The 27587-nt window shown below is 51.0% G+C and overlaps 1 protein-coding gene across 1 annotated transcript in view; it reads left to right on the plus strand.

Moving 5' to 3' along the window:
- ft (cadherin-related tumor suppressor fat) overlaps window positions 1–27587 on the plus strand; it is a 117163-nt gene that overhangs the window by 59603 nt on the left and 29973 nt on the right. Inside the window, exon 6 of the mRNA XM_072287500.1 lies at window positions 25885–26229. Within this exon, the coding sequence (XP_072143601.1) occupies window positions 25885–26229 (345 nt within the window). The remainder of the gene's footprint in view (window positions 1–25884; window positions 26230–27587) is intronic.

Below are 27587 nucleotides of genomic sequence, written 5' to 3' on the forward strand. Positions count from 1 at the left end.
CTAGCTCCACAGTAGTTTCGAAACATTTCTGACAGACGCGACAGAATACTCGAACTGCCACGGACACATGAACCATGGTTGCCAGGTCCAAAAAAATGAAAAGTAGCCAGGAAATCGCAAGAAGTAGCCAGTTCATTGGAGATGCCTAAAATGTAGCCAAGAAAGTGTCAAGGCTGCCGCCAGGGCTAATCACTTAAAAAGAAAACATTGCTTTAGCCGATTAAGAAGTGCTCCTTTTGGAGCTGTTATGTTTATTGTCCTTCGACTTACTTGAAACGTGACATTGGGGATCAAGTTAGAACTGGTGGTTCCGTATTCGTGTTCGGGAATTGTTATCCCTGCATAAATAATTAGGTAAACGCACATAGTTGTCACTGAACTCTAGTACCATGGCGAATATGTCGTGCGAACGATTCTCGCTCTTTAGCCATTCGTCAATGTATCCCTGTGTCATAGCTCAATTTTGCAAGGGGATACAATATACTATTCAGGATTTCTTATCACTTGAGAAAAGTATTTTTCTAATAGTTTTTATAGTTACATATCGATGTGTTATTCTCACATGACTTTACTCTAAGTCATCATAGAACCGCAATAAAACATCTGCTTCCACCTTATAACTTTTCTGAGCAATGAAATATAAAAGGAGACGTTCCATGGAATGAGCCAGGTGTTCCTGTTGAATGAATTTCGTCGGTTGCAAGATGGAGGTTGCATCCTCCCTTGCAAATACACATGGTGAGGGTGGCCGTTGCACATCGTGTGTATCATAAGAGGCGTAGAACAGCGAATTATACCGTGTAATTGTAATATACTGTGTATTTGTCTGGTTTGTCGATAGTTGTTGATATTAAAGGTAGCCAACTCGAAAATTTTCCCGCCACCAGCCTTCAAAAGTAGCCAAACCTGGCAACCCTGATATGAACTCTCCTGCGCCAGAAGTGCAGCCACGAGAGCTAGACGTATCCAGATCGTATCCCTTCCAACGACTATAACCGAGCTATAATGCTGCTTAGCTTCAGGGATGTCGCGAGAACCGACGTCTTCAGTGGTACGGCCGATGATCGTCGCATTGGGTTGCATAGCGCGACTGAGACGCACATCTGTGGAAGATAGAAGTAGATTGAGGGAGTTCTTCGCACGCGCCGCGTAAATGCAGACTCTCAACAGAGATTCTCGCCGGTCACGTCCTCGCAGCTGGCTGCGTCAAAAGGTTGTCAACATTATTCTTCTAGCGATGACGTTATATGAAGGACTCTTTACAATGTTTGTGGCGGTGTGATGTTGGTCGATTGCAATGAGCGAGCTTCCCGTTAACTAGAATATACAAAAACGTCATGAAGACTGGGCGATTCAAACCTAAGTCATTTCGCTCATAAATGCATAGTATCAATTATCATTGCAGAACTTCAACATGCAGACACTTCGCAACAATAGGATGAGTTCATAAAACCTGATTGGAATTGCTACTGCGCATGAAAAATTAAACCTCGAGTCACAAGACTATAAGTCACCTCGGTAAATTTCGCTGCATAGACTGCGTCTCTGTTCGCATATTAGTCCAAAACTATCGGCAGTCTCGTCAAACGACTCTTGCACACGCACACACCACACACACACACACACACACACAAGCCCAATTAAGAACTATAAGCTAACACATTCTATCGTGCCGCAACCTGTTTACGGTTCCGCAGTTTGGGCGAAACCTTCCACTTTTTTTTTTTTTTTTTTTTTACCGCAATTGCGGCATACGCGAGTTTCTCACTGTACATGTATAGCGTGTCTGTATTGGCTTCCTCCAACAGGCGGCGACCGGGTCAGAAACCTCACGAGACGCCGTAGATCGTGCCCTCGGTGTATATACCGTTTGTATATGCGCGATCGTTCTTCCTGCAAGAGGTCGAGGCTCTTTCGGACAACCTTCGAGCGTTCTCGTTTCCTGTATAATTGTGCACAATCTTGAGCGCGTAATACTGCTCAGCTGCATACAGCGTGGGGTTCGGGACGGGTGCAGTGCAGGACGCGCGCGACCTGAGCGCCCGTACTTAGTGCCGCCGCCGTAGGGGAGCGCCGGTGCCGTTGGGCGGTTACACATCCGCGAGCTCAGTCGTCCCAACGCCTGAAGCATATACAGTTCCGCGTATAGTGTGTGTGTAAACATGCCTGCAGCCTCCGCCACCAAGAGCGCGCGATGGTGCTGAGATGTCTGCGATCTCCAGCACAGAACGGGGGCGGTTGTTGCCGCAGCGGCTTTCGGCTTTCAAAGACTCGGCAAATGCCTTCCTTGCTCCCCAAGAGCGGCGCGAGTGCAATCAGCTCGAGACGTTCGGCAAGATATCCGCGGCGCGGCTAAATGCGGAGCGCGAGCAGCCGGACCACGTGATAAGAAGGCATACACGAGCACGGTATACCACGCGAGCCGATTCGGTACCGCGCCAACCTCGGCTTTACTTTAATCGCCGTGAATCTTCTTCCCGCGGCCGGAGACGGCCGCGATTGCCTCGCGTCTGCTGTATGTGTGTGTACACGCGCGGGCGCGCACTCCGCGTTTCGCAGCAGCGCTCGCTTCCACGGGCCACTTTTCTGTTGGCGCCGGTGTTGTTTCGGGGAGCGCGCGGCGCTTCGTTTAGCATAGCTCATAAGGGAACTGCACCGGCGGAGGAATTCCCCCGCTCTGATAGCGACCTCTTCTCTCTAATGGCGGCTTGAGGCCGCGCTATACCGTCCTCGCGGACGGCGCGGGAGCGGCTGCGTGCGGCGCCGTCCGGGCCGCACCCTTGTGGGCTGGGCAGCGTGCAACGCCCTGGCCGGCCGGCGGACTCGTCTCCAGACCCCTAGCTGGGAGCGGCCGCCCCAAGGGCGCAGCGGCGGCGGCGGCCCGCATCACATGCAAAAGGAGCGCGGCTGCTGCGCCCTGCTCGAGGGCGCACCACGGAACTGGCCGGGCAGCAGCAACGAGCAAGCAGCAGCGCAGCCATTACACGCGGGAGAGGCCCTCCTGTCTGCTTCGCTTTCTGTGTTCCTCGCGAGCACCTGCCGCGTTATCCGCCCTACACTGTACACGCTGAGCGGCCGACATCCGGACTGCGCACGCTCCTTTCTTCACTCGACCAACCCGAACGCAGCGCTTCTTCGGGCAGCGCGCCTAACCCGGCTCTCGAGTGCTGCCTTTAGAGAGCTTTAGCGTATAGCAGAGATTTACTGTAGCTTTCACATATGCCGGAGGACGTGTTGTCCGACAAGAGCAGCGCTGGTGGCAACGTCTTGCCACGCTGTAATTGACTGCAGTGAGCTATATAAGCGTTCTTGTGTTAGCAAGGCGCTTAACCAAACAAAGGAAAAAGGAAGGTGCTTTCGGGATGAGTATGTTGATGCCGACACGCTTACGCCAGCATAGGCAAGTGAAACAGAACTGGTCGCTTCAGGGAAAGCTTTTTTTTTATTATTATTAATATTCCTTTTTCTTTCGCTAGACCATTTCCAAATGCCTGCCCGATGCAAATGTCATAGCTACATTTCATCATTATCACCATCATCGCGTCCACTGTCTTATGCCACGTCTTCTGGCATGACGCCTATACGCTACTTCTCCGCTATGATATACGACATTATTACCGAAATGTAGCTGCGAGCCACCAGCTTTAAAAACCCAATGCGACGTTTACATGTGACGTTGTGCTACAGTTGATTTCGCGTGATTAATGAGGTGACTTCGTGAAAGACAAACAATCAAAGGAGACGAGCGCACGTATTGTTTGTTCCTATATTTATATTTCCGTTGCACTTACGAGATGAGGCTTGCCGCATGCATGAGACGAGTCGTCGGGATAGCTCGGGCGCAACACCAGAAGCGTGTCGATTGTTTGTTACAGATCTGCAACGTTCCTCTCCAGCCCTTCAATGACAAGGGAAAGGGAGGATAACTAGAGTAAACGCCGGGAGGTCGGGCTGAAGTCCTCTGCTTAGAGGAGAAAAATAAGGGTGTACGTATCCGGAGTGATGATGACGATATGCGACTGTATGAACGTCCGTGTCCGTGTTAAGTATGTCCGTTCACGGCCTTATAGATTTAAGTTTGTGTTAACGAAAATTCTAAAAGCGTCTAATGAAGTATACTCGCTTCGTTGAGACTATGGATGAACAGGCCAAGGGCCTGTTCATCCGTAGGCTTGTTGTTCCAAGTAATGTTGTTACTTCGTTAGCGCCAATTAACAGGTTGCAATATAAAGTCTTCGCGTGCACGAATATGCACTTACACGTGCACTTGCGTGCGGAAGCAGTCGACCATGAAATACTTAAGGAGAGTTTGTTTTTGGGCTACGAAGCTAGACAAGAAATACTCTTGTCTATACGGCTTCGTAAGTACATCTCATTTTGATGTAGTGAGCTATCCCGAACGCGACTTTCTGTGTGCCTTGCGTCGAGATGCCCGATGCAGCGGACTGCGAACCTCGCCGCCGCACCGCAGCGCCGGTTATAAATACATGTTCACACAAATAGCGGTCATGGCCATGGGTGTTGTCGCCTTGAAACAACGACAGCTTATAAGTGCGCAAAGAGACGTGAAACACGTGCGGGCGCCGTTACAAACTGGCAGTCGCACGGCTGCTGATCCGCGGTGCCCACCGAATGGCAATGCCACCATCGATATATAGGATATACATATATAAGATATAGGAACAACAAGGAGACAAAGAAAGACGCAGCTTTTTTCGTATGCATTAGTCGTTACAAGGGCTGCAGCGCATTAGAATGACGGAAAAAAATTAATCACAATCAGCACCTCTTATAGCGGTAGCGAACTGACAGACGATGATCGAAACAACGCTTTTCGCGAATTTCTAGTCAAACAAGCGACAAAGTGGAATGTATACAAACAACGAAATGGATTCTAAATAGGCACACATTACATCTGCTGCAGTGTTTCCTTTTGCAGCAAATTCTGGAACATATATTTACCCAAACTCACTTGGAGATTGTCTCAAATATGATCCTGCACAAAAAATCACCGGATTTGGTGCAGGAAACGATGATTTGCGAAGCGCGAAAATGCGCAGCTAGCGCGAAACCCAGGCATATCGCCACCAGGCCGCGCGTGCTATTTTCAGAACAAAAACAAAGAAAAACTGACCCCTGCTGCTGCAAGGTGAACAGGCCACTTGCACACACACACAATCGGCGCTTCGCGAACCGGCGACCGTTGAACTGGCGTCCATTACTTCTTTCCCGCCGCGCATTACAAATACGTCTGTGGTGTCTGTAATGCGCCGGAAATTGCGGCAGCAGCGCGTCGTCCACAGCTTTGCAGGCTTCTTTCTTACCTTCTTCTCTCCTCCGTGGAAGCGGGTCCATTTGCAACGAGGAGCGCCTTCACCTGCCGGCCAAGGCACCGAGCCAGTCGGACTTCGCCAGTCGTACAAAACGCACCACGCTAACTGCCTGTGGGTGTGGGCATGCATAATGGCGCTCGCGTCATACACACGGCGGTCTCTAACGGGGCAGCGATCGCGCGAGTTTCGGCAACACCGCCACGTACAGCGCATGAGGTTGAATCGAACGGGGCTGGCAGCCATGTAGCTGAAGTTTATAAAGTGGAGGCCAGTGCGGTTCTTCATTATTATATTGCTTTTATTGCGTCGAAAACGAAAGTATTACAAACAAGTTGACAAAAGCGTGTAAGACGCAAATCTATGAGAACAGCGGGAAGAACAAAGCGAGCCGAGAGGCTCAAATTTCTTGTTCGTAACAACCGCATGAAGCCGACAGAAAGTGAAGGCAAGGAAAGCATAGGCGAAATATACAGTTGGCTTCAATTGCAGTGTATATAGAGACAGAGAGGAACAATGAAATGAAAGCGGACAAAAGGACTAAATTGGCGCAGGTGGTAGCCGAACGCACATATTGCGCATTACGCTTTCGTTTGACGATGTACTATTGAACTACCGCAACAGCCATGCTCCCGTCCACTTTCTCGAGTATATTTGTGCATGTGCACTATGTAGGTCTAGCCGGGCGCACGCGCCACTCACAGCCATGGCGGTGGATGCCGAATATGCGTGCAGGCAACTGGCCAGCCGTAATGCTACCTCGTGGCAAGATAGATCATATATATAAGAACACACATATAATACGGAGTGAGTGAGTGCAAATACGAATAAGGTTTTCGACAAGCAAGCAAGCGTGAGCGTGTGGCCCTTAAGCCATACGCGACTTCTGCAAATATATACAGCTTGCAAATATAACTGCCTCGTTTACCTTTTGTCTCCATCACAACATATACGAACTCCATCAAAAAATAAACGAAGCCACATGCAGGTGCGTGAGCTTTGTTGAGTAGCTGTAGGTTGCATCATGTCGCGCCCCTGTAGTGCTTTTAAGTTCTGTAGAACGAAAACCCTCTTCACAGTTTTAGAGCAAAGCGGATCCATACGACAGGAGACGGACGTCCACTAAATCCACTAAATGCAGTTATGCACAAAGAGCTTCTATTCTTTAAATACTGCTTGTACTAAGGGTATTCTTACATCGTTAAGATTATGTACGATGCTTACATATGAAATTCTGTTGAGCAATTCGAACACGTCAGCTGCGGGAACAAATATATAAACGTTGGTGGGAACAGCGTGTCGTCTCGTATGTGGCATCGTTGTGCGCGCGCGCACTCCGCGGGTACGTATACGCAGATTGTGATGTGCTTGCTATATACACATGCTGCAGGAAGAACGTCAGAAGATTTGTAACAGTGTAGACATTTGTGCTATAGTCGCGGTTCCTTGGAGAATCAGTAACCGATACGTACACATAAACAACGGATGCGAAGTGACGCAATACGACGCTGACGACTTACGTAGTGTAATTTTGTGTACTTTCTTTTTTTTTATTTCTGTTTGCCTATATACAGCGAAAATGCCCAAGATATTCGGTAGCAAACGAATTTCCTTGTTCTCCTTGCTACTCCGTGCTAACCATGGTAGGGAAAGTTGCATGCATCGGTTAACGAAGCGTGCAGCGCGAATTATCGGCAATCGCCTCCGTGACTGCATGCGACCAACAAATAAAAACAATAAAACAACGAAACTGGTACACAGACTATACACGTGCATTGGAGGCCGGACTGAGTAGAGTTATGCATTTCCTCAGTGCCGCTATGTTTCTCGTATAAACCTTTCCGGTCATGCATGCAGCGAGGTTCCGCCTATTTCAAATGATCCACAAAGGTGATATGACATATGATGCGGTATATGGAGGCAACAGCTGATCTCTATAGTCACGCGCGCCCAGGTGCCTCTCGAATGCCACCAGGCAGGTGTCGCTACAATCCTGAAGAGTGCATATTTCTCAAGTGTAGTACACGTGGAGTCATTTGAATGCTGCATATAGAGTGTATACACTACTTTCCTCACTGTGTATACCCGGCCGCGGTGGCTCAGTGCTGTGGCGTCCTGCAGCTGAGCACGAGGGTGCAGGTTCGATTACCGACAAATATGCCCTTCGGTTTCGAATTTCAAACTCTCGTACGCTTATTTTTGTTGCACGTTAACCGGTGGTCAAAGTTAACCCGGAGCCATCCATTACTGCGTCTCAGAGGCTACACAGGTTTTATTTCGAGACGTTAAACCTCATAGTTTCACATCGGTGATCATTGCTCTATGCAAGATTGTTAGCGTTCTCGAATGTTGGATTAAACTAAGGCATACATCGAAATATCCGGACGAGTAAGGGTTCCTCTCGCTCGATTAGATTTTCTTATTATCCAACCTCACAATCCAGGTCCAGGGCACTCGAGCTAGATACGAAATATGGCACAGTGGGTGAGACATCCCTGACAACTTTCGCGCCATTTGCGCCACTCTCTTCGGCGCTCCCGGAGCACGTGTGCGCGAAAAACCGCGCGCCCGGTGTCCCGATTCCCCGGGGCCCACCTGTTGGCGCGCGTGGGCGTCGTGGTGGAGGGGGCGGCGCGGCTCGCTAGCGGCCGAGGAATCCAATCAGGGCCGAGATTGCACGCCGGGCCGATTCGCACAGCGGGCGCGTCCGGCAGCTACGCCTCCCGCAATGCGTCCGGCCTGGGCGGGGCGCGCACCTCGCGGCGGCAACAGACGAGCGCTCGCCCCCTTCCCCCCCAAACGACTGCCGCACACACAACCTTTCCCCGCTCCACACGACCGCTCGCGAACCGACGGCAGGCCGGAGCGCGTGCGTGCGTGCGTTTCCGAGCGTTCAACGTTGAGCGCCGAGCGCGCCGGGCCAGGCTAAAGGCCGGACGCCGTCGCTGTTTGGGAGCGAACGAGACGACGACGCTCCGCTTTGCGAACGATTCCCACGTCCGGGGAGGAACGCCTTTTGTGAGTGAGGATCGAGCTCTCCTCTTTTCCTTCAATACTGCCGCAGCAGGCGAGGATAGAAGGCGCCGCAATGGGCCATTGCGATGGCGGAACTGCTCGCTCGTTCGCGCGCCGGCTGAACTGCATATGTATGCGGCCGCGATGCCGCCTCCAGGACACCGCCGCAGTGTGCGGTGTGCATTCTTCGGGCCGACCCCGAAAGGGTTGCCTCGGCGTGTGGGGGTGGGTGCGCGCACCGATGTGCTGGATGCGCGTCTGTGTGTCCAATGAGCTTGCACTGGGTAAGAGACTCGGATGGGTGTGGGGTAGCATCCGCAACGCTGTGGCGAGTTGACGGTGTAACCTCGAAGTTGCTACATTAGCGGTCCCTTCCTCCACCCGCCTCCTTTTCCCCCGTATCGTGTACCCGGTGATCAGCTGATACCCGAGCTCCAGAAACCTCGCTAACACCGCGTGTCTACAACCGTGGTGGCGAAGGAGCATCGATGCTTGTGCGCGTAAGAGACAGGGTTGCTACCCCTTTAGCTCTTGCCGCGAGGGGTTATGCGAGCCTATACGCTCAAGAAAGGAGTGGCCCCAAAAGACGGCTATAGCTGTTTCTTGTAGCTATGTGCAACCACCCTTGCCGAACTCGCCTACCTCGTCTTGTCTACATTTATCTCCGAAATCCAAGAACGCGTTGTGAGAGCAAGAAGGCATCGGCGACCTCTGGCTGCAGCTCCGTTTTACGTTTGATCCTTCGGTTCCGGAACAGTACGCGCCCACCATGTGCCCTGTGAGCGCGCGGCCATCAGCAACACCAGCAAGAACGGCGCGTCCTACTTACATATTTTTCAGGCCACAAAGCACCCACGCCACATCGGCGATTCGCTGTCTGCGCGGCGCTACTAATCACAGGCCCCTTTGCTCGCACCTCGATGCTCCACGGCGCATGAATCATCTCGCAAACCGGCACTAAAGCTGAGCACGTGGTAGTTCGATTCATCTTAGGAGCGGCGTGCAGGGAATGCACCATCGGTGGACCGAGTGGCGTGTATATTAGAGGCTTTGTGAGGCCATCTAGGGCTGTCGCACCTGAAAATGCTTCTTCCCACTTTATTAATGCGAGAGCATTACTTGGCTCATTGTGCGACACCGCCGTCATCATAAATGCAAGCAACATATAGCGCAGTAAGGACAAGGGACAAGTCGAGACAAGACAAGCGCTATATGGCTTTATCAAAGAAATAGCTTGAATTCTTGATATAGGCTGCACGTGGCAGTGTACCTTCGTCTTTTCCGCGGATCCGGATGGGTGTATATATTATGCTCAGGATCCGCAATGAAATCTTAGTTGAAAGTTAGCGCTCTTTCTGTCTCGACTTGTCCCTCGCCCTTACTGCGCTATGTTACTGGCATTACGATAAACGAGAAGAAAGGGGGTTAACCGAGGGGCCCGATTTTTATTAGTCATATCATAAGAAGCCAACAAACACTGACACCAAGGACAACATAGGGGAAATTACTTGTGCTTAATAAATGGAATAATGAAACGATAAATTAATGGAAATTAAAGTGGATGAAAAACCAACTTGCCGCAGGTGGGAACCGAACCCACAACCTTTGCATTTCGCGTGCGATGCTAAATACCCAAGAAAGTGGATGGGGAAACAGCGCCGCGGTAGCTCAATTGGTAGAGCATCGCACGCGAAATGCGAAGGTTGTGGGTTCGGTTCCCACCTGCGGCAAGTTGGTTTTTCATCCACTTTAATTTCCATTAATTTATCGTTTCATTCTTCCATTTATTAAGCACAAGTAATTTCCCCTATGTTGTCCTTGGTGTCAGTGTTTGTTGGCTTCTTATGATATGGCATTACGATAAATAACCAACATGCCCAAACCTATTCCAACGTGAACTGTCATCGGAAAGCCGTGGCAACACACGCACACGCACGCACGCACGCGCGCGAAAAAGCGGCCACGGTGAGCATTCCATCCTCACCGTCCATGGCCGTCGAGTCGAGACGGCGAGCTGCAGCCGCTCGCTCTGCTTTTCGCGTTGTCGGGGGCTCGCAGACGCCGTCACCGGAGTCCATGGTCGTCGACGACGAATAAGATGCAACGCGCTTTAGGTACCTGTCGGACGACGACTATACATTACCCGAGAGTATGAGGTGGAGTTCGCCTACGAACCCGATGGTTAAATGTAGCGTCAACACCATGGTGCCGCTCGGGAAAGTGCTGTCATCGCTCGGCAAAGCGGTGCCATCGTGCCAAAAAGTGGTGTCATCGAGAAAGAACACTCAACGAAATGTGCGTGAATTACACTACTTTAATGAGAACTCCGCAAATAAAACTGAGAGATCGCAATATGGCCGGTTTGTCGTCTTGCGCTGTTGTGACCTAATAAGCAGCAACATTACACTCGCAAACGTGTTTGATTAGAATGGCTGATGGCGTCGAGTGCAATGCCTGCGGTGTCAAGGAGACTACAGAACATCTACTGTGCTTCTGCCCAACTTTTGAAACTGACCTGACCTCTGCACAGCTCTGAATTAGTTAGACAAAAAACCGCTCACCTTGAACAAGATCTTGGGACCATGGCCTCGCATATCGCAGCTACAAAAGGCCACAAAAGCGCTGCTGCGATTTTTGAAAGCTACCGGATTGGGCGACTGTCTATGATCCGGACTGAGCGACCGTCACTGTATATAGAGCAGAAAACTGTTACCACGTCGACAATATCCACAGTGGACTTTCTCTTCTCTTAATCTTTATTTCCCATTTTCCCTTCACCCAGTGTAGGGTAGCCAACCGGGCTAGGTTCTGCTTAACCTTCTTACCTTTCATTTATCATTTTCTCTCTGCCGGGAACGTAATGCAGCAACACTAAACTAAGCGACACACTCAATGACAAGCAGGCCTTAAAAATGTCTCCCTTCCGTGGAGGGGAGGCTCTCATAGGGCGGCGACCAGTATAACGCACGCACACTCATACGCGCTCATATATATGTAGAATAGTATAGAATAGAAGCAGGGATAAGCAAAGAATAAAACCCAATTTCAAGCAATGTAGTAAAGCCAACTTGCTCTAGAATTAAACAAATTTTGTGGGTGTTCTGCCAATAAATATATTACGAGCGTATTTCGGGCACTTGTTTATAGTGCCGATTCAATGAAGCGTTTAGGAAGAAATGTAAACATTTTTTTCTTTCGGAAATAACTCGCGAGGTAAAGGATTCAAGATACGTGAACTCAAAGCATATAAGTCTAGTTGTAACACAGGGCATTAGTTGCCTTGTTTAATTGACACCCTCAGGCACTACAACAACAATTTTATGGTTTCACAACTACTTACCGCTACAAAAGTGGACAAAATGCAGGCGTCTTTGGCATACCACAGCACTTATAGCGCACAACTAAATGAATAATTAACGGGCAACCTATAGAAACCAAGGTGAACCCTCTTTTAAAGAATGAAGTGGGAGCGCCCCCCCCCCCCTCCCGCCCTCACCAAGGCCTCCCCCTGACTTTGAACACGGCCGACAAGTAATGCTCCCGCATTTAAGCATCATAAGAATCGCTTAGGTGCCCCCATATAGTTTTATTTATTTATTTATTCTGCAAGGAACTCTCGTGTCCTCGGTACCCGTTTGTTCCTTTATGCAGCCCACAACGACAACGAAATACGGACACCACGCTGTCGAGCAGTAGGTCGGAACACTGCCGCACAAACATCATCACGGATTTCGGCGGGGCCGGAAATGATTGAAGTAATGAAAAGAAACAGCGAAAACAAAAGAATGTGCGGGCATTTTCAGCTTACATAAGATTCGGTTCGCCGTCTTCAAAACTACATACGGTCGCCCTCCTTACACATCGGCGCATGTGTGTGCGCCAACAAATGAGGTCACAATGGCGCGAACGGCGCGAAAGCACCCGTCAATTTCTGCCCGCCACGCGGTCGCAGCACATCGTCTGGCCAGGGACGGGGCAGCAGCCCGTGAAGGTAAATGGGGGGAACCAGAGGGGGAGGTATACGATGCCAGGGCGCCCTCGAGCCTTTCATCGCTCTTCGATGGCTGGACCGGTTGAAGCTATTCCCACTTTTGCGTCATCAGCGTCGGTCGCACTGCAAACGTGCAGATAGGCGCCCCAGTTTTCACGTTTTCTCTTCAATGCGCCCGCGGGAACGACCTTCCATCCCCACACAACGGATTCCAGCCGTCCGCGGCGTTCAGAAACCCGCTCGCGCCACTCTATGCGCTTCTTCGTATAGTCTATATGGCAGCCGAGACTTCGCGTTGCGAGCCTACAGGATGATGCGGCCGTGACGCGTTGCCTGCGCACTCGGACGAAATCAACGCACGGTTGGTGGCCATGGACCAGACGTGAAAAGTGTACAATTACACCGTCACGGCTACTACGGCTTTCCGGATCAAAAGTATTTTTTTAAAAGTAATTGGCACGAATCTCACGTGTCCAACTGACGACGTTTCGGCGTGATGTGAATGTTCTGACAAACCGTGACGGTTCATACGAACAAGCCAATCAGCTTTTTGTTCATATGTCGCTATCATCTATAGGTACCACGCCAGGTTGCAACCCTCATTCCTTCTCCCTACCCCCCTCTCTAACACACACAATATTCACATGCACAGTATTTATGCATATACATGTGTGCATGGCGCGTGTCATAGAGAGTATAGTGAGAAGCGACGACAAACGTTACTCACCATCGATGTCACTCTGTCGCATCGCAGCTCGTTGGATACCTCTGTAGTCAACTGCGCACAACTGAAATAAATAAAAAAAGAAGAATTAAAAAATTAAAGAAGAAAAGAAAAAAAAAAGAAAGGAAAGGTTGCGTGCTGCCTGGAGAGTGGACTTGCCTTTATAACAGTGTATACAAACTCACAAAGGCGGAAAATTTCTTGACCGCGATAAACAGCAAATAAACAAGTACACATTTGCATTTCACGACGACATATACTCTACGCATCTGCAGAAGTTTGTGTCAACGAGATTCTATACTGTACTCGTTACACTTAGCGGTATTCTAAAAGCAGTGTCATCGAGTTAAATCTCGAGTTTGAGAAAACGGTGCACACAGCTATAGACCAACAGTCTCTACCACTTTTGGTGCTGTCTACCAAAATATTGGAAACGGCTACGGCAGCTCTGCTTGCGAGGGCGCCGCATGCCGTACATGCACGCATGCCCCGGGTATACGACGACGCAAGCGCTCTTGCTGCTAACATTATGGAAGTTATCGTGGGAACTTTTCGACAACAGGTTCGCTGAGAAGGCGCGTGACAATTTGGCAAGCGTTATGAGCTCGCATAATTTGCATACAGAGCTTATGGAGGAGATCGTGTTCGCATTCACCGTGCAAATGAGGCCGAGTGTTGCGCGGACGACCTTTTCCATCAAGGGCGCTGCGTCAAGTTGCCACGTGCACGAAAGTCTCAACGAAAGTTTCACATTGGGGACTTTTCTTACATCAGTGCAATGTTTCAGAAACTCGAAGCCTATTCTTGTTCTCGTGTCGTCACTTGACATGGGGCGAGGAAAAGGTGAACGTTCCTAGAAGACCTGTACACGTTGTAGCCGCGGGCCAGAGCGTGCCTGCTTCGGTGCGCCTGCATGCCGTTGCTTACAGCGAGCAGGAGCCGGCAGGCCGGCCATCCAGCCACTCCCCTAGACTTTCATCGCTTTTCTTTGAGCACAAACCCCCGGTACTATAAGGCAAGTTGCGAAGAGCGCGTTGGTTACTTCGGCCCTTAGGCCGAGCAGCGAGCCCTGATGGATGGAGAGCGCTGCGGGGGAAGCTCTCGCCGCAGGAGCTAGCGGCCACCTGGGCGCCCCCCCCCCCCCCCACTTCTCTTCTTAAAGTCCCCCCCCTCCCACCTCGTCCCCTCAGCCGCCACCGAAGGGGGCGCTCTTGCCTGCCCGAGTGCGTTCGAGTGAGCGCTCACCGAGTGGGTGGCCCCACGCACACAAAGTCATGGCGGCAGCGCGTACAGGACTACTTCTGGGGCGTCGCTGCTGCAGGTCGAGGCCCGGGTCTCGTCCATGCGCCGGCGGCGTCATACCGGAAATCACGAAAAGCCGCTCGGGAGGAACGCGCGAAGCTGCGCACGCATCCATCCATTCTTCCTCCTACGCGCAGCCATGTGTCCGGCCTACGCCGTACGTGTGGCCGCGCACTCGCGCGTCACACAGCTCTGATTAATCGAGCGGCGCCGCGCCGGCACCGCTTTTTCTCGCGTAAAGGGCCGGGCGGCTGTGTTTTGGGGAAACGCCCAAAATCGGCGCACTTCCTCCCGTCTCTCTTGCGAAGGCCGAGCGGAGAGACCGGGCGATGTGAACTGTCACGGACCACCGGTTGCGGTGGCCCATTCTCTGCGTATCTCTTCTCTCTGGCGCGCGAGTTGCCACGGGTCGTTGTGCGAGGCGTGTCGAGTCATCGTGACTCGTTGATTAGCGGCTGTGCACGAGGTGCGCTTTGAACATGTGTTCTCCGCATTCACACTACGTAAACAATCACGTTTGTTTCGTTCGAGTGACGCGCATATCCTTTCACCTCTTGATCCCATTCGTATCAGTGTAAGCGTTGCTGAATCCCGCGCTCTTCGTTACCCTTACGGCATTATGAAGGGACCCTTAGTAGAGCTGTTGTCTTCGGTGTGGCCGCGTTTTCTTGTGTTGGCCCAAATGTGTTTTGCTTTGCTTCTGCTTGTTATCCGCCGCGCCTTACGTCTTCGTAAAACTCGCGTTCGCAGTGTACTGCTTATAATGCCCACTTAATTTTTTTTTGAACAAGGACATTAAGAACGTGACTCGCAGTACGCGCACTCTTCTACGTGGTAGCAGCCGGCCACAAGGCATGTAAATTTGTGAACGCTGTCTGCAGACAACCGCAGCGTCGCGTGCTTTTCGCTCGCTTGTCTGAAAATTACAAGTTGTCACGCATGAATCCGGCCTACGTTCGCCTCCACCACGCCGAAAATTACACGCGTTTACTGGCTTACGGGTGTCACGTCGCGTTTGTCTGTACGCTGTTACTCGGTTAGTCACTGTAATGTGGACCATAACCGCTACAAGCACCACCCACGGTGGCGCCATCCCCGACAGCAGTAAACCGTAAAAGAAAGCACCTATTACGACCAAAGGAAACGTGAGCCAGCGGGAATAGAACGCGCATCTTGGCGAATAAGAACGCGTAAACGGAACTGAGCTTCGCCTATTGCATCCTTTTAAAGTGAATAGGCTTGTGACTGTGCGTGCAAAAAGCGAGATATTCAATAATTTCTTTTGATTTGCGAATATTTGTAGAAAGCATTCCGAACTTAGCCCACGCCTTCGTCATGTTCTGTGCTCTCGAAACTGAATTACACCGACGTCGTCGTTGGTTTTGCGATATACCATAGCAGAATAAATGCGACTAGACAAGGAATATGCTCGCAAACTTTGCAAACTACACAGGATACGCATCATTTACGCAAAGGTTAAAACAGCCATTTGCTTCCATTTACCAGATGACAGCGTTTATAGTGGCGAAAGCACTTACTCTCTGTTAACTCCGCCCTTCGGTCATATTGCCTGAACCGAACGCTAACTGAGATGCTGGTCATGTATGTTTCACCTGGTCACCGTGACTGGGTCAACAAGTTACCATTTGCTACCCGTGCGTACAATTCGTCATCGCATTACACCGCTGGATATTCACCGTCTTATTTACTGTTTGGCCGACATCCTGCATTGCCACTCGCGACTCTACTTCCTTCGGCTCCACACTCACCTAATGAATACGCCAGTGACGTCGTTGCTCGAGCCCGTTCAGCTCGTCAACTTGCCCACGGCCGACTCAAAGTCTGCTTCGCAAGAATCCCAAAAAATTTGGTTACGACAGCCGACACAAAAGCGCGCACTTCTCGCCGTGCTGCTCCTCCTATGGCCGCCATGCCGCTGCGTTGGTTCATCAGAAGAGCTTCTCTCCCGTCACACCGGGCCCTACAAGGTACTGCGTCAACTCGGTGACGTCAATTACGAGATTGTACCCCTGGGCCCTGCTTCTTCGATTTCCTCGCTACCAATAGTGATGTTGTGATGCTTGCCGGCTCAAGTCATGTTGCTCTACTAGCTCCTTGTCTTCATAGTAAGCGCCAGGACAGCGCTTCCGCCGCCGCACGATCATGTTACGGAGCGATCCGTACATGGATGAACGCGATGCTTGGCAAAGCGATGAAGACACTTGCGGGTAAGGCGGATCAGCCATCCTCTTGCCCTACATTTTCTTCTTATAACTGTTCTGTAAATACATCTTTCGCCTACATCTCGCCTCCGTCACACTATCATATATCATATTTTCGCATTCAGTAGTGGAAGGGGTTGTCAAACGTGCGCGCAATATCCTGCCGCCGGAAGCGTCCAAGGCGAACACCATAAGAGGATCCACTAGTCCCAGCCCATGCAATCCAAGATCGCGCGTTGTCCAATCTCGGACGCCATACCCAGCATATCAGGACACATTCAAAATGTCATCAGCAAGCTTCTCTGCAGCGCACAATGACGAAGACAGGCCTCTCGCACACTGGAGAGCCCCGTTTGAAAGCTTTCGGTGGTGGGATTTGCTAATAATAGCAGGGGACCTTTGCAGTCCGAATTAGTACAAGTGCGTTTACTTTGAACACGTGGAACAAAACCATTTGATTCTTCTGTGTACGTTACGCCCAATGAGCATCGCAAGGACGCCGGGACATCGCATGAGAATCACGTCAGCAATCCGCGCAAGCGGTCCTCAACGCAAGCCGTTAATTCCCTACGGGAAAGCTTGCTTGCGGGATCACGAACTGCCCGTGCGATCGTTCCGACGCTGGTATCGCGCGACGATTCCTCGAAACGATTCTCACGCTCGACCGCTTGCCTTCTTGGAGGCGCCAAGCTGAGGGATCGTCCGCGAAAGCTCGCGGCAATCTGGCCCTCACGAGGAACCGAGTTAATACGGTTCTTCGAACCGCGCGCTGCTTTTCTCGCGCGTGAGTCACGGGGGTGGGAGTTGCCGCTTCAAACGGGAAGGCGTTTCGCCCCGCTCTAAAGACGGAGTATCGGTATACATGCTACGCTCAAGGCACTCGATAGCGGTCCTGCTTTGCGCGACTGTGCGGAACACTGAAGTCGTCGCAGCTGCGGTCATTCATTCGCCTTGTCGAGAACCGAAGCGAGTGACGGCCTTGTGTAGCGTCTAAAGACACTTCATAGATAATTGTAATGTAGCATATCAGACATTTGCGCGGCCCGCAAGCAAAACGGCTACGACCCGCCATACGCATGTCTTCGACAGGTCAAACTTGACAAGAACGCCGGTCAAACATAGAGTTGTTTACACTATTGAAAGCGCAGGCCATAACACTCCAGTGGCACAAGGAATCACAAATTACGAAAACATCACTGTTGGACTGGATTCGCAATCGAGAGAAAAAATAAAAGGAAAGAGGAAGGAAACAATAAAGGAAGATGGCCAACAACGTTAGCCGGCACGAAAACAATACATCCAATATTTATTAGTTTACTTCATCACTGGCATGGAGCCTGACATCATGATGATAGCATTGATAATGATAGCCGTTAATTTTTCTGGGCTCTGGGGAATTGTACGCCTCCTTCTTACAGCGCGCAAAAGACTAAACGCAGGGAAGAAAGATTGTGACAAAACCTCAACTGAAAGATTTAATCGAAAATAACAGAAAACATAGATTTAAGTCACGGGAAAACAACGCAGGAATGAATGAATGCTCACGAAAGTCAGAGCAGATAAAAAAAAAAAAAAGCACAACAAGTTAAAAATAAAAATGCAGGCCCGTCAAAATGCAGGCCCGTTCCGGTCGAATTCCCTGCCGTTCTCATCTCCTTCGTGTGACGTCATTGCAGACTAATACACACCGGTGCCAAAACATTATATTTAAACGCGAGAAGCCTCGAGAATCTCACGAGTTTCCCGGTTGCCGTGCCTACGTGAGCAGTTCGTCAGCAAAGCCTGACCAAAGCTCGCGAAGTGGATCTGATAAAGCGAGAGGGTTCGCGCACCGCAACACTGCGTGTAGCGCGAGTAAAGCAAGAATGCAAGCTTTTTCGCAAATAAGTTTTCAACGCGCTCTTCTGTACTTAAATTCAAGCGTATTATTTATTTTTGTTGAAGAACACTTGTCTTTTTCTATTTTGTTATTATTATTAGAGTAGCGCCAAAGTCCCGGAACGGCCAGCGTCAGATATACTGCGATGTGCATGCTGCCTGGTAGTGGACTGACTCACTCTCCGGATTGCGGTCCGTTTTTTCATAACGTCTCGGCGGTGTCCGGGTTTGGCTGTTAATGGTCTCGAAGGTAATAAGGACAAACGAGTCTAAAATTTCCGGTGCCTCTCCGCCATATCTCCGCTCTCATCTATACACCGAGGGTGACTAATCAGGGCGCGGCCAGAACAAAAGAGAACTGCGCGAAAAATACAAGAAATAACGAAAACGAAACGAAGAAAGGAGGGCCTGATTGATGGGCGAGCGACCTCGCACGTGTAAATGCCTCTGCGACCACCGCCGCCACCGCCTCCGACTGGGGAGCGAACAAGACGGATAAAAAAAGAAAACGCAAGGCGAGAGCACCAGCAGCAGCAGCCAGCAGGCATCAATAAAGCAGCGCCGACGGTGCGGGTCGGCGCAACTCGCGGTGCAAACATTCGCCTCGGGGTTCAAGTAAAACGCCAGTAACGGAGGCAAAAGAATGGGGAGTCTCCGCGGTGCCCCCACTGCTGCTGCAGACACATACACACACCCTCGCAGCGGCAGCAGTGTGTGTATACATGCTCGCCAAAGCGGCTGATGCCGAAACAGGAAACAGCGGGGTCAAAGGTGGAGCCGGCTGGAAGGCGGGGCGCGCTCACGAAAGGAAACAAGTCATGGCCGCCGACGACGACCAAAGACGACGATGGCGCGGGAGGCGCGGAATGACCGCTGCTGCAGCGCGCCCCCGTGCCTCGCGAAAACGGTGCAGCCCTGCCGAAACTGTTAGACGCCGGGGGGCAAGTTGGACACAGCTCGCGGCGATTACTCCTACGATGCGGACGACGAAGGGCGTGAGCTAGGGTTCACACGTGTTGCGTTCAACAGAACTTTGCGAGTCGGCGGCCGTCCTGTCTTTGACACTGTAATATACATTATAGCATACAGTATATAGTTCGTCTGTCGCGTGGCCATGCGTACCCGCCATGTCGCTGCAGCTGTAGCGTCGGCCGGTCAGGAGCGGCAAATGAGCTTTAGCGCGATCAGCAAGGCCATTTCACGAAACCACCGCCTTGCGTATTTCTGCCGAACTCGTATAGTATATAATAGCTTCCAGTATTTCGGACAGTCAGTCACCTGTGCGTCTAGTAGCTATAGCTTTGGCGGTAGAACGGCTAACCCTGGCAAGTAGGCAGGTATGCACGTAAGCAGTGGTCCGAGCCTCTAATCTCGCACAGGACATTTAAATATACTCCCAAGGTTGCTTTCCGAGTAACCCATTCTATTACACCGTTCTGCTGCAGTCTGGCGAATGGCGAATTTTCTCTACGTAGAACTATGTTCTCTCTACGGCGCATACGTTCGCGTAAGGTGGCAGCAAGGGCAAACTGTCCTGTAATGAGTGTCTTGACTGGCTGTTATCTGTCATGAAAATTAGAGGCAGAAACAGACACAGTAATGTGTGCGGGCGATCGTGATGAGAAATCACTGTTCCGACCAAGTAGCTGGTAGCGAGCAGCGCGTGGACAGATGAGGAGAACACACGGGTCGTGAGGTGTACTTTGAGCTCCCCTGCTCTTGAAAAGTGCTCTTCACTAGTGCAAACTAGTTGGCAGCCGGTCTTCAAATCCATTGTTTACTACTACTATCTACAACAACAACGACGACGAAAATAATAATAATAATAATAATAATAATAATAATAATAATAATAATAATAATAAACGGGAAATGTCTCCCAATTAATCAAAAATTCATAACAATATTCAATTTCTTCAGAAGGGCGATGGATGCGAACCTCGATATATTCTTTGATGAAAGAAAGAAGTGGTGCCAATAAAATAGGTAACGCTAACGCAAGTCTGTGCTCGAAAACTAGTAATGGCAGCAGGACAGAATCTGAAGCGGCCTCGATGTAGCTAAAGCACTTTGGTGGCACACCATTGCGCAGGTCTAATTTGATCATCAGGCAAATTAAGGTCACTGCGGGACAAAGGCCTTCCAGAAATCTGCAGTTACTGTACTACGTGAACAATACCCACGAGCTTCCTAGCCTGATCAGCCCATTTAATCCTCCATTGACCGCATCTTGTTCGCTTTGTTACTTAATGCCGGATCACATTCAATAACAGCAGACACGCAGTACGAGCGCTGTCGAATTTCGGCAATGCTGACTGCCGCGCAACGGTGACCGCTTTGTCCGGTGTTGTAGCTCTCGTTATACTGCACGGTACTGCCGAGACGGGGTATTGTACGCTCCTCTCGTCGTGCGCACATTCTGCGCTTCGAAAGGGAGTCGCCGAGGGCTCCGATGTGTGCCCGACGGGCCACCGCATACGAACGCGCACACACGTGCGCCTGTGTGCGTAAGATCCCCTCCGGTCAGGTCGTCCCAGACGCCTCCGCGTCGGGATTTGCCAAGCTGCCTAGGTGTGGCTTCGCGCCTGGTCGAAGAACACGCGGCCGTGCCTTACCGAGGATGCAGGGTGCGAGAAGATTTCGCGAACCGGTCCCCCGCGTGGCTTTAGAGTCGGCAGCAACGGCAGCAGGGTTCCGTGCAGAGGCGCGCTTCCGAATAAGGAATCAGCAGACGCGCTCCCAAACGCCCTTACCCGCGGTGTTATGAAGGCCTCGGTTTCAAGTGCTAAAAGCAGTCGCTGCGAACGGCCGATGGCCCAGCCTCGAGGATTATAGCGGCGTGGTGGGGCACCGCAAACATACCGGACGGCCGCGCAGTGTTGCTATGCTGTACGTTATACGAGACGTCCGTGGCTGCCATGTATAGCGACGGGATAATGGCGGGCTACGAGATCGCCGCAGAAGTGAGCCGCACGTGTGTGCAAGAGCATAGGACAAGCAGGCTTTCCGTTTCGCGCTCAAAAGCAGCCTCCGAGATTGCCGACGCAGAAAACATTTGCTTGCCAGAAATTGGCCATGTCGGAAATTTTCGTTCATTCACCGCATAACCTGTAAATCAATTATTTTGCAGCGCTGACAGAAGTTTATGCTCTCGTGCGTTAGGTTTCAGGAACTGTGTTTACAGAAGCTTACTGTCGACAACGCAAGAGCTATAAATAACACGTCACGGTGACAAACAGTGGCCTAGCAAGGAAGTGACCTCCCACGCCCGCCTCCCAAAACGCTTGTTTTAATATGCGGCCTGCCCATCACCCCCCTTCTTCTTCCCGGAAAAATTTCTGCCTACGCCACCAGCGACAAAGAACAACACAAAAGGCAGAAGCGGGTTACTGTTGCGGACACCGTATCGTTCAGGACGGGCACCTGTACGCTTCTGCTGCAAAAGGGAATTAGCACTCGATGTTTGCTTGTGGTATAAATTCGTATAATTGGCAAGTACAATGATGGAGCCCTATGCTCCTTAGCTTCGGTGGTCTGGCCAGAGCCGGCGTGCACAGCATGACATGGCCGATAAACAGTAAACATAGCGCAACTACCGTTCTGTCGTCCTTTCCGCAACAACCACACCACAGGCTCCTTGGTTTGCAACGACTCTATGGATGGCGAGACTGTCGCTAAACGAAATCGAGTAGAAATAAGAGCAAGTCCGCGTTGCTGGCGCGATGACAGCATTCTGTTTGCCTTCAATAACCGTACAATGAATATGCGCGCTATGGTTCCCCGCTGTACGAATTCCGCACCTGTGCAAGCGTACCGCAAAAGACAGCCACATTCTCCTGGAGGAAGCCCTTCAACTGGATAGAACGAAGTATTCAGAAAGGGACCCGGTGCTGTTGCTCCCGAACGCAGCGTTTTGTCAGCGAATGCCCGAGAGGCCGGTTCACCGTGCACAAATGGTTCAGCAGCTTAGTGCTGGTGGGAGAGAAAGTCGTCGGCGAGATAGAGAAGAGGTGCAGTAGACGGTAGTGGGGGAGACAATCACTCTCACGTGCGAGCGTTTGCCGATGATGATGGATGAAAGCCAAGGGGGTGTTGGCTCGCAAGTGGCGTCCGACGAGTCCTCCGAGGCCCGTGCGTTTAAAACGAAGGAATGAAAAGCAGCACTCGGAACAAGCGATGAGATAAGAAAAAGAAAAATGGCCGTGGAGAGAGAGGTAGAGAAGCCGTGGGAGGAAGCGCTCTCGTGACCGGCGAGAATCAGGGTCGGCTTATTGTGCTACCGGAACAGGATCGATCGCTTCGCCGAACGAGGAGGCAGCCAGCGCAGACTCTCTTCCCCATACTTGTTTACCCGCATAAAAGAAGCAAAAAAAGAAAATAGAAGAAAAGAAGTCTACACTTTTTGTTTTGTGAAGTTCGCAACGAATTCTCCTCCTCACGCTTAAGTGAAGAATGCACGCCATGTGCGCGCGATAAAGGCGACAACGACGAGCCATATCACGTCGCGTAGTACACACCCGACTGCCGAACAGCTAATGCGCGCGGCGCCAATCTCGGAGGCCACATGCCGTCTCGTGCACCGGTCCATCACTAGTCGTTCCCGGAACAAGTACGGTTACCAGAGGAAGAGGCAACTAGCGCCCTTGGACCCCGCTTCACGAAATATTTCCCCACTTTTTCTTTGTGAGAATGGCCGCCTCCCCCCCTCCCTTCCTTTCAAGGAAGAAAAAATAATAAAGGAAAGAGGCGCAAGCGGACGTTCGTCTCGAAGAGCGTGCACCGCATTCGTGCGCGTGCTTGAGCGAATGGAGCACGCTATATGCGCACGGCAACGGCAACGCGTATCACATGGCGCGCCGTAGCTGCGCGGTTCCCGGAATACGTGGATTACGGCTGTGGGGGAATCTTTCGTTTTTGTTTTTTTCTTTCCTGCTGGCGTTATCGAACGCCGGGCGCGCCGTCGTGCGCAGTGCGTTTCGGGGCGAAGGTTAATTGCCACGCGTGAGCGCCGTCCGCCGGCGTGCCATGCATGGCTGCTTGATTAAAACGAACACAAGTAATTCAGTTTAGTTTGGTGGGTTACTCGAGAGAGGCGTCATATACGTGTCACTTTACCGACATCAGACGCAGGAATGAGCGGGAAAATAAGGCACAAATAGAGGACAGCTAGCGCCATCTTGTGCGAAACTCGCACCGATTACTTGCTACGTCATCGATTTCTGGGAGTACTAACCACTCATTGATCACGCACGCACACACACACACACAAAGAGAAAGAAAGAAAGGCTGGGGGGGGGGGGGGCGTTGCACTCACTACATAAAGAAACATTTGTAAGTTTTTTGAAACAAAATAAAAGGGACTGAACAAAGCCAGAATGGCTAATACATTACACTTTCCGTGCTTCCGTGTTTGGTGGGACGTCCGAGATGATTCGAGCAGAAAATGGCCCACACCACGACAGCGAGTACATCATTGAGTGACGTCAAAAATTTATGTCCATTCAAACAGGAAAAAAGTCTACGAGAGGTTTAATTTCAAACGCCGATTCACTTTTGAGTTGCACGTGATTCCAGTCTAATAGCAAACACTGAATTATTGTTCAGTCGTTGCCTCAAACTGTGACGTCACAAAATATCTTCCGGGCATTCACATCAGAACGTGCAAGGCTGGTCCGGGGATTGAACGAAAACAATAGGGAACGCTCAGTATGTCCTTCTTTGGCGGAAGGAAAATGTGATACGGTTCTAATGAGGCGAGCAGACTAGCATAACTTGGTTTAAGTCCTGTTACGAATCGTTATGTAAGAACTATTAAAGGGACTCTGTAATCAGCATCAGCTTAGACTGATGAAGGTATTCTAGCAAGCTGTTTGCACTTATCTGCAGGATAATGCTGATTGTTAGTAGTGAAAATGAAGTCGGACCTTCCGTTCTTGAACTTCGTGCCTAGGCTCGAAGCCGGCGACGTCTGTGACGTCATGGGTCTCGTGGCTTTTTCGGATATTTTGGTGGCCTTCGTGCGCTAGAAGCCTCCAAAAGTTATCAGGTTGCGCATTTGCTTAAGTTTTCATGGAGTGTAATCCCCCTTTACTGATGCACTAATCTCCGATCAACCTCTAATGGCTTCCGAAGTTGAGTCGCGCGCGCCGCGACGCCCGATCTCAGAGGCGATGGTCAAGTAAATCTGTGCGAGAAGCGTTATGTTTTGAAAATTCTGTCACTTCGCTTCCCTACAACACTCGCCAAGATACGCACCAAAACCAGTAAGTGTTTATTTCCGAGTGAGAAAAAAATCGCTGAAATGAGCGAAAGGCTCTTGAGTGCAGTGGGCTACAAAGTGCATCTAACAAAACACTAAATAATTACTCAACCAGAGCGCAGTGCTCGTGCAACGAGAGTATCAACAAACACAGCAAACACACTAGCTTTGCGAAAAAAAAATAATAATAAACCAGGCCACGACACCTGTGCGCTTGGACATGACATACCAAGTTTCCGATTGGACTATTGGCCACGTTAAGACACCCTGAATCGCGTAAAACTTTGTGTAGCTATAAAGCAGCTCAGCTCTGGCCCCCGCACATTGGGCGGTACAGCCGAACGCCCAAAGGCTGGCAGGAGGTCAGAGAGTCCCGCGAAGGGCCTCATATCGATTCCACCCGATAGCGAAGACCCGGCGTGCTGCTCAGCCAGCCTTTTTTTTTTTTTTTCATCTAGCTGAACCTTCCCAAGTGCGCATTCTCGCGTCAGCCGCTCCACGTTCACCAAAAACACTCACCAGCACTGCTATCAGGACTCCAGAATCAATTATTAAAAGACTTAATTAAAATCTGCGGTTCCACGGGCCAAACCCACGATTTGATTATAATGCACACCGTATGGATTAATGTTGACCGCCTGAAGTTCTTTAAAGTGCACCTAAATACACGACCGTTTTATTGCGATAGAAGTTTTGTGGTAACTTCAGCCAATGTTTAGGTATATGTTTTCCACATGTTTTCTATGCCCTATATGCGAGGTGGATTGAATGCTGTAATATTCAACCGCCGAAATGGCTCAGATAAGGTATTGTCTTTTTGACTGAATTGTGCCTCAAAAGTTCTCAAAATTGCAGAGCGCAAGAAGAGGGATGAGATATTTCATCCATAGCGCCTGCCAGTTTTTAACGTTCCAAGCGACACAGCCGGGAACTTTGAGAGAGGCCATACTGGAGCTCTCCGAATTAACTTCTTTGTTGCATCCAATGATCGGTACACGGCCGCTACCATCGGAGTGCGGACGGGAACGCAGCACGAATCTCGTGCTCGGAAGCCGAAGGAACATAGCCACTGCTGTGGGTATTATAGTGCTCTATATATGCAGACGCGATTTTTGACTTTGCCTGTGACCACCGGCGTGATCCATGTCCTCTGTGCTGTACAGGTGACGGTGACGGTGCTGGACCGCAACGACAGCCCGCCGCGGTTCCAGAACGGTCCGTACGCGCTGTCCCTGTCCGAGGACACTCCGGTGGGCACCACGGTGGCCGTGCTGGAGGCGCGCGACCCCGACCTGGAAGGCGGCGTGCGCTTCGGCATCGCCGGACAGCTGCAGGACTCGAGCGGCCGCTTCGAAGTGGACCCTCTCAGCGGTGCCCTGGTTCTGGCAGAGCCCCTCGACCGGGAGCTGCAGGCGCAGCATCAGTTCCACGTATCCGCCACCGACGGAGTCCAGTCGCAGGAGGCCTTGGTCACCATCGAGGCAAGTCTTGCGATTCGACTGCTCAAGTAACTTGAACAGTCTTCGATCGTGCGCAACTATCGTAAGCCCGGCATCTTGCTTGACGTCAAGCAAGATGACGATACGTGGAGCGCGTTGGACTTAGCCAGCACGTGGTCGTCTTGTACTCGCGCCTCATGCTGCGAACACATTGTTTTCGGTTCGTACGTGACGGCTGCGGCACAGTTCGTGCGACTAGAACGCCCATCCTGCGGCTACATCAGATTTTTGCTTTGGGCACCCGGTTTAGAATGAACAGAAAGACATGAACTGCAACATAAATACTCCAGCGGCGACGCTACGCCATTGCGGTTAACTAACCAACTAACTTCCCTTTCCATCACCACTCGGCACGACTGGCTTGGCGCTGAAGGGGAAGGAGAGCAGCATCGACTGCCCGCCCAGGCGGCCGATATGCTCGGCCTGTAATTTCGGGCTAAATAAAAGTCTTATACTACTACTACTACTCTACTACTGCGAACTTAATTAAAACACTGTAGCGTGGTGCTCCGGCCCAGAATCTGAACCGAAACATTTAACTGTACGCAGTAAAACTAGGCACATTAACTCACAAATCGGGTTAACATCGGCCAAAAAAATTTTGTGCTGCCGCTAAAACCCTGCAGTTTGCTGCTATACATTACGCGCTCTCTAGGCTTAACGATCCAGAACCGTTCGAGTGGAACCAAACAGTAATCGGTGCATTTAAACGCCCGACGTAATGCACGCGTCCTGCTCCATTTTCCGCGACGTCTTTCGACTGGCGGCATTCATTGTCAACCCAGCGCCACCAACTCGCCTCGCCGCACGGGCACAAGCGGCATCGAACTCGTGGCGATCGTCTCTGGGTCACGACGATCCGTTCGAGAGCAGTCCGATCGGCTGTCACGTGGCTACCTACGGCTATGGTGGCGCGCCTTCCTTTTTGCTCGGCATAAATGCGAGGCTCTTTGGAGAGTTGCGCGAGCGTCCCAACACGATGTTCATTTTCAGAGCCCATAAATCGATCCCGTGTGCGTTTTATTGCTCCAGTCCCGTAGGCGCACTAACTGGGCGTTCTCCGACCGAGCCGTGCACAAAGCCCCGAAACTGGCTCCACGACCGGTGTACAAGCGCGCACGTGCCTCGAGGCTAGCTGCTTCACGCGTGTTTACAGCCGTTCACAGGAAGAGGGCGCCGTGACACTGGTTTATATTGGTGCGCGTTTCTTTCTCGACTCGCGGGGCAAAGGCGGCCGAGCGGGCGTCAAACCGGTAGGTGCCTGGCGGAGAAGCTGGCTCCAAGGGTTGACCTCTGAAATTCGTGACGACGACTGCCGAGGCGAATTTGCGCAAAAGCCGTCGGGGGAAGCGCGGTTTAATCGCGGC

Source organism: Dermacentor andersoni, chromosome 4 (assembly GCF_023375885.2).
Source record: "Dermacentor andersoni chromosome 4, qqDerAnde1_hic_scaffold, whole genome shotgun sequence".
Classification (NCBI taxonomy): Eukaryota; Metazoa; Arthropoda; class Arachnida; order Ixodida; family Ixodidae; genus Dermacentor; species Dermacentor andersoni.